Here is a 9,179-nt window from a genome sequence, read left to right as displayed (position 1 = left end):
TGAACCAGCATCACAACAGATGGGAAGAAGGAGCATTTTCAGCTTCGATAGCAGACTGCATGTGGGCAAGGTGCAAGAGGAAAGAGAAGCTCTCAGGGTAGGAAGAAATATGGTTAATTGATATTTTTCATGTTCATGGCTGCATCGTAGAACTGCTAGCTCACGAGTCTAACCCGTTGGGTAAAGGTGGAATAGGCAAGAGCAATTATGAATTGGGGTCGCAAGTTGTGCTAAAAATCATATTCACTCTAGAGCTAACAGCCAGACAACGTGCTCTAACACACAATTTGATCAAGGCATTATTGAAGGGTCTTTTATATGCTCCTGAATCCCCAAACAAAACATGGTGATTTATTCTGCAAGTACCTCTCTGCTGTATGTGAAAAGCAAAATTATGTTGTCGTGGGAGACTTTGGCTGGGGATACCAAAGAATATGCTGTGCCGTGGAGAGTTTCTCATCAACTTACAGATGATGGCATGCCCAAGTAAGGCAATGATTTTAGATGTCCTTATGACAGATGAAGACTGGGTTAGGATTGGTGGTTGCCTAAAGACAAGGGATCAACTGAGAAACAAATCAAGACAACACCCAGGACAAAAATGCCATAACAGAGAACTGCATGGTGTTATGTAGCCTTTTCTTACAGTGAAATCGTTTAGGGGAAGTATTAAAAAAGTCTGATTAAGTGGGAGATCTTTGGAAAGAAGAGAGTTTTTCCAGTTATTCAAAAAGCTGTGATTCAGTACGCGTGAGAAGATAGCTTTCAGTAAACTACTTCCTTGAATAAGTGGCCATGTGACTATAGTACTTAGAAATAAGAATAACTAATAAAAATAATAATAAAGCCTGACCTTAATTAATGAAAATAAACCTTGTAACAACCACAGCAACTGTGGGTGGGGAAAAGGAATAGAGGGACAACAAAATAATTCAGCTGTATAAAAAAGGTCTTCAGCTACTCATATAAATAACAATAGCTGGATGTCTAAGGACACTAACAAGTTGTTCTGGTTATATTTAAAGAAAAATCAATCCTGGCAATAATACTAACCTTTTTTCTTAGCTGAAATAAATTGTGGAGAAAAAAAAAAAAGAGGGGGCAAAAAAAGGAGAAGTACTCACCAGATATGTCTGTTCTCTATTTGGAAAGAGCAGAATGTGGTCAGAGGGGAATGATGAAGCACTTTCCAGGCCATTAGCAATTAAGGAGGATCCTTGACAGGATCTTCTCAGAATAAACACTTCTACATTTCCAGGCACAGATGACCTAGAGCCCGCTAATACAGGAAGGTACACAGAACAAGCCACTGCACAAAGCCTGAGGCTGCTTGGGGAGATGGAATAAGTGATGCTGTAGAAAAAAGAAAAAAAAAAAAAAAGACAGCACTGTCGCTGCGTTCCTGCAAATGGTGTTTTGCAAAGCACTTCAAGCTCAGTGGTGATGAAAAAGTGTTGGCTGCTGAAAGCCATGGTTTGCTGATGTCAATTTTTAAATGCATTGGGGGAGACATTTAAAAAAGACTGGGTGGATGGGTGAACAAATGACGTCAGTGATTAGTCTGACAGGCCACATATGAAAACCAATGAGAAACCAGCGGAGAGGGGAGGAGGGTAGACATCACGAAGGAATGGGAAAAAATCTGCACAGATTTATGGAGGAACAGAGAATTGACAGACAAAACTGGTACCTTTTTTGATACATAGACATGATACAGACTTTCAAAAGGAGAAAATAGCTCAGTCAAAAATGCCAAGAGACACTAAAATGTTTTTTAATAGGGTCAGAACATAGGTTCTGTTGTCATACATATATAGCCAATTTTTAAGCTATGCCTAGGTACGTCTAAGAGCAAGAAATACTAGTGACTAACCATCCCCAGGACAGCAGGAGGGCTGGAAAGACTGAGGGAGCAGGGCTCACAAGCAGCTCCGTGTGAGCTCTCAGCCAGCCGCTGAAGCTGATGCCATCTTTAAACAGCTTTTAGCCCCGTGTGACATCGGTGTGCTTTGTCCTGCTTTGCATCACAAGTTGGAGTAGCTGGAGCAAAGACTCCTCCTAACCGTGATTCCAGGCTGGAGAAAAATGTTTTGCGAGTGGCTTCGTGTCATCACCGCTGAGGAAAAGCTCTTGCCTGGGAATACCCCAAAGCTCCTCTGACAGCAAAACATCCATTTTACTTTTCTGCCATGGCCTTAGCTTCCCTAATCACTCCCACACCATCTTACGGCTTTTTGGCAGCTTTCTTTTCTCCAAGATGCATTTGAAAAAGGTTTTCATACTACTTTTTCTATTTGTCACATAGTTGCCTAAAAATCCACCCCTTTTTAGGCTCTTAAGTTTAATTGGCTAGTAGTTATGAGTTTTTCTTCTATTTTCATTTGACTACAGCTTCAGCTTTTTGACAGCTGCCTTTTCAAATCTTACACAGTAAAGTATAACCCAGTACTACTGTTCCTTCTATGACCATTTAATTGAGAATAACTCCCCCAAGAAGATGACACTTCTATAGTAAGATAAAATATGGAGTTAAGTTAGCTGTCCTGTAGTAAGAAACTACATTCAGCTCAGAGAAGTAAGTAACAAATCATTTGGTTTTGCAGTGTGTATATAGTACGATTGCCCAAAGGCAGGCAGCTTGGTTTTGATGAAACACCCGCTTTCTATGAGTATTGCTGGTGCCCACAGGGGTATTTGCGTACCCTGAGTTTAAGTCAGTCATGAACCTGCTTTTTGTGAATGGCATCTATGACAAAGGAGTTTGGAACATTATCGTTTAAGATGCTTGTCTTATACAATCATCCAATACATGCCTTGTGTCAGTCTTTCCTATCAGAGACCTGTATCTCCTCTTCCTTGCACAGATCTTGGCTTTGCTCAAAGACTCATTTACTTCAGAAGTGGACAGAGTTATGTTTTATATGTCCAAGACTTCTTTTACTGTGCTTATACAGTCATCATTTTGTTTGTTACATTTTGGTGTGATTTTTCAAGCAAGCTTAATTAGTTTCCACATCTGCTCAAGAGGGTTTTACTATACGGCATCCTCCTCAATGCTGAAGTTTCATGCTGGCATCTTGAGAAGAAGGTGGTCTGAGGACAACTTGCCATTTCTTGGGGGAGTAATGCACATGTGGCAAGTGTGTGCAAACGCCAATGAAGTATTAAATAATTTCTCTAAACATTCAGAGTTGCCATAAAAGGGAATTTTCCTGTAACAAACAGCACTGCTAATTACCATACCGCAGCATCACTTGCATTTCCTCCGTCTTAAAAAAAGAAAACAAAAGGTGCAGCTTACCACCCCTAGAAACGGTTGGCTGCCCATCAGAGAAGTTGTCCCTTGGGTCAGCTGGAGACCTTCGCATCAGCACAGCCCTGCAAAGAAGTGAATCCGTATCCATCTCGGGTGCATCCCTCTCTCGCGATGGCCCAGCACAGCAAGCCCTGGTGCCTGGCCGGTCAAGGAAGGCAGAATCAAACCTTTGGCCAGGATCGGTGTCTTTTTACACCTTCCCCTTGCAAAGCGTTCATAAAGCAGGGCGGATTCTGGTTTATCGCAGCTGCTCTTAGAGCTGGTTTGTCCCGGCAGAGTGGCACGATCACTTTTGCTGAACAAGAGCCTCTTTATGTCTGAGCGCCTGCCTTCCCTCACCACGCATTTCTATCAGTTTTCCTTAGAAATGCTTCAAGAGCAAACCTAGAGCTGCCCTACTTAAGGGAAAAACTCTTCTCCAGAGAGAAAAGCAGCTGCCACAGCAGATCTCCCATCTTTATCCCAATGCCATCCACAGTTGTATATGTCAATTTTTGAAAATGACAAAAAAAAAAAGGAAGGTTTTCGGACAAGGTTGCAGTTCTTGGACAGGCTGGCCACTGAGCTAGCTTTTCCATCTGTCCGGAGGGGCCTTGCTGTGGTGCCATCTGCAGGCACAGCGTCTGGATATAAAATGAGGATTTAGAAGAGCTGTGCTTTTTCAGGAGCTTTTATGAGAGAGGAAACCAAGCCCTCCAGGTGGTCCAAAGGCTGCATGACTTGTTTGCCACACTCACCCTCCCTGTTTTCCGTACAAGAGCAACCATGTTTTAAATTCTGTGATTCCTGGCTTGCCTCATCGCCTGCATGCCGTATCATTTTTCCAAGAATTTCAAGCCAGATTGTAAACCAGTTGAAATATTATTTCAAAACACAGTGAACCTTTATCTCAGACATTCCCAGCAATTATTGGTCTGAGAGCACATACTCTTCCTCCACCCCACCTCCCAGGTTGTATGAATTTGCTCATTCCCACAGCAATTTGATCTCAGGTTGGATAGGGCTCGCTCTTGTTAAATAACAAGAGCTCTTTGCTCTAGGTGAATTTTCAGGCAGCCTTATCTTGCTCAGGAAACTTAAGGCTTTTTAGAAGAAAAAGGTGACTCACTGAAATATCCCTACTTTAAACCCAGTTCAAAATATCTCTGTTTTACATGGGATAAGAGGCATCCTCCCCCCGAAACAAGGTGTTTCAGTAGCCTCTCTACACTTCCAGATTATCAAGGCGATCGCTGGCCCATACATAAATACAGGACAGCCATTCAAAGCACCCAAGCACAGCAATCGAGGACAGGATGGGATCAACCCAAGATTCATTTGTAAGGCTGACAGGCCTGCAGGCAACACCTCTCCCCAGCAGAAACCCAACTCCACAGGAGGGCTGCCTCCAGTTAGCTCCAGTATCAGGCAGCTCCCATTTAACTCCAGAGTTACCTAAAGCTCCTGCAGGGCCGTTTGTGGGGTAAGCCAGGTTTTGCTGCTGTCCCAGAGCTAACAAGCTGCTCAGAGTCCCAGCTCCTGTCCAGAAGCAGGTTATTCAACCTTTTTCTCTTTGCAAAGCAACTTTCAGTCATTGCCCTCTAGTCCAGTAAACATTTAATTTTTACGCAGCCCAACCGCTGGAGATAAGCGGCTCCAGGAAACTGTGTCCAACATACCTTGATCCTGGGAGCTTAAATCCTCCAGCTTAAGTCCTTGCTCCAGATCAGGGTCTAAAGCAGTTGCGGTCCAACAACAGCTCCAACCCTGCCTGCTAGGGAGAGAATGACAAAGCACCCAAGACAATAAATGAGCTGCTAAAAATGGAGGGCCGCACAAGTTTATGCAGTGCATCACTTATCCACCCTCGGAAGGCTCAGCCCCTGCCCAGCAGCATTTGTGCTTCCAGGAGGAGGTGACAGTCCCTGGCAGAGGGCTGACACTCACCTTGCAGAGATTTGCTGCTCAGGAGCTTAACTGCAACTGCCCCTCCTTCTGCATAAAATTAAGCCAGAATTAAGACTAGCTACCACCATGGTAACACTGGCCTCTGACACGTCCCTAGGCAGCCATTTCCTCTAGGGCAAGTTGATTCATTTTAAGAGGTAAAAGAAAATGAAAAATCTTCCTTGTAATATTTCTGCTAAGGCAGAAGAAATAATTCCTGTTTCTTGTGCCCCTTTGCCAAACCAAATGGGAAAGAAGCCATCTGCTCAGCACTTTATTCTGCATACACCCACCAGACAAGCAAATCCAGAGCTAGACGGTGGATGGAGCAGCAGAGCCGCCTTCCATTCCACCACACAGCAGTCCTACGAGCACAGCCCTGCACCACACCTTATTTTGGCTTACGGGCAGGAGTCTTGCCTCTCACATCTGGCACACGTAGCTCACCAGTCCGCATACCACAGCTCCGCTCGCTCCAGCCTGGCGCTCAGTGGAGATGGGCACTCGCTGTTCTTGGAAGCAAGTCTGGTATCCCAGGAGTCCGCCTTGCCTGTGCACGACCCAAGCTGTCCAAAATGACTCCGCTGGCATTTCCCAGGTCTCTGCTGCCTGGGTTCACAGCCTCAACCCGGTGTCCACATAGCACTGCTTCGAAGAGCTGGCCCAGCAGTTGCAGCCAGGGCCCATCTTGAAGCAGGCACATCCATTTGCTCCTTACACCCCCCTACTACTTGCTCCCATTTCCCACTGACAGACAGACAAGGCATTTCAGATGGTGATCACTTTTATTGATGTAAGGTGGTACACAAACAGATCAGTTTCTATCAGCCTCTCCACCTCCCCCAGGCTCGGGGAGAAGTTGGAGGAGTGGGGGAGACAAGGGAACAGAACTGGCCTCTCACTGCAGGATGCAGAGCTAAGCGGTGGTGAAGAAGGGCAGGGGCTCCAACGAAGGAGAGTCCTGCTTCCCTAGGCAGCAGGGGGGCTGGCTGTGTGCTCGGCTCACTCCTTGGATGCCATGTGGACCATCAAGTCCACAACACGGTTGCTGTATCCGTACTCGTTATCATACCTGGGGGGAGAAACAGAAACAGTCAGGACCAACCCATTTCTTGCACCCCTTCCTCCATGGTTTCTGCTCCTCTACCCACACAGCTGAACCAGGTGGCTTCCCACCCACTTCCAGTAAAGAAAGCAGGAAGCATTCCATCCATCCTTCCAGTAAGGGAAGGCGGCTATAGCCCCTTCAGGCAAGAAGCAATCTCACTCCACAGAGATCATCACATGTTAGAGCCACCCTACTCAGCAGGGGTCTGCGTATCACCCTGCATTGCCAGCCAGCAGTGATGAACAGGACAGAAGTCTGTCTCTTGTCTGTGCCGGCCCCGACCCCACAGTCCCCCCACCACCACCCCTCAGGCTCTGCCTACCAGGAAACCAGCTTGACGAAATGGTCGTTCAGTGCAATGCCAGCACCCGCATCAAAGGTGGAGGAATGGCTGTCACCATTGAAGTCACAGGAGACAACCTGGAACAGAGAGGAAATTGTAGCACACGCCATCACCCGCAGCCTGAACCAGAAGTGCCCAAACCAGGATCCCAGCAAGGCTGCTACCATCAGAAAAATGAGGCAAGCGCCAATAACCACAGGCCAAGAGACTAGGAGTTACTTACCTGGTCCTCTGTGTATGCCAGGATGCCCTTCAGGGGCCCATCAGCAGCAGCCTTCACTACCCTCTTGATGTCATCATACTTGGCCTGAGAAGAGATACATTTAAGATGGTCAGATCCCAACTCACACAAAATGTCCGCCAGGTGCAGGGGAGGGAGGAGAGACATGGGAGCACCACGGCAGGTGCTATTTTCACAAAGATCAAGTCTTAGGGAAGAGAGCGATGCAGAGAGGGCAAATCCAGGTAAAGATGGGAGTTAAGAGGAAGCGGGGGCAGGTTTGGAGGTTGGTAGGGCCCTGTCCACAACACTTACTGGTTTTTCCAGACGGCAGGTCAGGTCCACAACGGAGACATTGGGGGTTGGCACACGGAAAGCCATTCCGGTAAGTTTCCTGCGAGAGACATAGGTCAGCAGGGAACAGGACCCAACACCCCTTTGCCAGCCCTCCATTCAACTAGGAATGGGTCAGAGCTGGCCAGGGAGTGACTGCCTCCTCCTGACACCCAAGAAGGGACAACGCTCACCCATTGAGCTCAGGGATGACTTTTCCCACAGCCTTAGCAGCCCCAGTAGATGCTGGGATAATGTTCTGGGCAGCACCTCTGCCATCCCTCCACAGCTTCCCAGAGGGCCCATCCACTGTCTTCTGTGTGGCTGTGATGGCATGGACAGTGGTCTGGGAAAAGAGAGCACAGGAGTTCAGAATACAGCCGATACTCTCCAGAAAAAGCATCCCAGGCACCTCTTCCCCATCCCAGGGGACAAAGGGAGTACAGATGCTTTTCCTCTCGCACGAGGGGACCTGGGGATTGGGCACCCTTCTGAGCAGCAAGCTCCAGACCTACCATAAGACCCTCCACGATGCCAAAGTTGTCATGGATGACCTTGGCCAAGGGCGCCAGGCAGTTAGTAGTGCAAGAGGCATTGCTGGGGAAGAGAGAGGAAGGCTCATCAGCCAGAGGCAGCACATCTAACAAAGGTGAGATGAGACCCCACGCAGCTGGTGAGAGCTCCAGGCCAGATAGCATCTTCCTCTCTCCTTACCTGACAATTTTCAGAGACTTGTCATACTTGTCATGGTTGACACCCATCACAAACATGGGAGCATCAGCTGAGGGGGCAGAGATGATAACACGCTTAGCACCACCCTTCAGGTGAGCCTGGAAAAAGAGGAGATTAGATAGATTAGATAACCCAGAATCCTCCAACAGCTCACTTCTTCAGACCACCTCTTCTCCCTCCCAGCCCCATCTCCTCCTCATCTTGAGCAACTCTGTACACGGCGATGTGCCCCGCAGGCAGGAGCGGCAGTCCCTTTTCCCGTGTGCCACTGCAGCATACTCACCCCGGCCTTCTCCATGGTGGTGAAGACGCCAGTAGACTCCACAACATATTCAGCACCAGCATCTGCCCACTTGATGTTGCTGGGGTCACGCCTGAGAAGGGACAAAACTGTAAGAGCTTCTCCACGAGACACCCGCTTTCATCCTCCAGAGGGGCGAGAGGGAGAGAGATACTTACTCCTGGAAGATGGTGATAGCGTTCCCGTTAATCACGAGTTTCCCATTCTCAGCCTTGACAGTGCCCCGGAAGTGACCATGAGTCGAGTCATATTTGAACATGTAAACCTAGCAAAGAGAGGTGGGGGGGGGTGGAAGGTCAGGCACCCTGGCTGCCATCTCCCCAGCCCTCGCCCTGCCTACGCCGCAGTCTCAGCTCCCCACTTCCTCGGCGAGCTCTACTCGGCTCTGCCGAACCTCCCAGCCCTGCGCCTCTAGCCCACACCCGGTTTTCCTGGGAAGCTACTAGAACAGAGGAGAGGGAGCTCTACTCGGAGAAGCCCAGAGGGGGCACTGCAAGACAACTCACCATGTAGTTCAGATCAATGAAGGGATCGTTGATGGCCACCACTTGGACTTTGCCAGAGAGGACGGCAGCCCGGGTGACCAGGCGGCCGATGCGGCCAAATCTGGGGAGAGACAGAGGCGGGTGAGGACGAGCAACAGGGAACGTGGCGGGCTGGGCACGGCCCGCTGCCTTCCCTCGGGATCATCCGCCTCTCCCTGCCCGGCGGGGTGGGAGGGAACCCGTCAGGCCCCGTCCAAAGGCCGAGGTACTTCGGTTAAAGATTAAGACCGACCCCCGCACCGGGAAAGGTCAAGCGCTAAATTTACTGATGGCCCCGGGGATCCGGTTACTCCTCAGCCCGGTGGGAGAAGGTCACCGACGACGACACACGATCCACCGGGCGACCTTTCGGTGA

At 48.6% G+C, this 9,179-nt stretch overlaps 1 protein-coding gene across 1 annotated transcript in view; it reads right to left on the bottom strand.

The window, feature by feature from the left end:
- Positions 1-6,008: 6,008 nt before the first annotated feature.
- GAPDH (glyceraldehyde-3-phosphate dehydrogenase) overlaps positions 6,009-9,179 on the bottom strand; it is a 21,875-nt gene continuing 18,704 nt past the window's right edge. Inside the window, exons 2-11 of the mRNA XM_010567538.1 lie at positions 8,786-8,885; positions 8,438-8,544; positions 8,262-8,352; positions 7,961-8,076; positions 7,762-7,843; positions 7,441-7,592; positions 7,229-7,307; positions 6,917-7,000; positions 6,673-6,770; positions 6,009-6,314 (exon numbers count right to left, since the gene is read on the bottom strand). Of these exons, the coding sequence (XP_010565840.1) occupies positions 6,245-6,314; positions 6,673-6,770; positions 6,917-7,000; positions 7,229-7,307; positions 7,441-7,592; positions 7,762-7,843; positions 7,961-8,076; positions 8,262-8,352; positions 8,438-8,544; positions 8,786-8,788 (882 nt within the window). The 5' untranslated portion in view covers positions 8,789-8,885 and the 3' untranslated portion in view covers positions 6,009-6,244. The remainder of the gene's footprint in view (positions 6,315-6,672; positions 6,771-6,916; positions 7,001-7,228; positions 7,308-7,440; positions 7,593-7,761; positions 7,844-7,960; positions 8,077-8,261; positions 8,353-8,437; positions 8,545-8,785; positions 8,886-9,179) is intronic.

This window comes from Haliaeetus leucocephalus, unplaced genomic scaffold, assembly GCF_000737465.1.
Source record: "Haliaeetus leucocephalus isolate CR32 unplaced genomic scaffold, Haliaeetus_leucocephalus-4.0 Scaffold228, whole genome shotgun sequence".
Taxonomy (NCBI): Eukaryota; Metazoa; Chordata; class Aves; order Accipitriformes; family Accipitridae; genus Haliaeetus; species Haliaeetus leucocephalus.
This window is presented reverse-complemented; position numbering and strand designations above follow the sequence as displayed.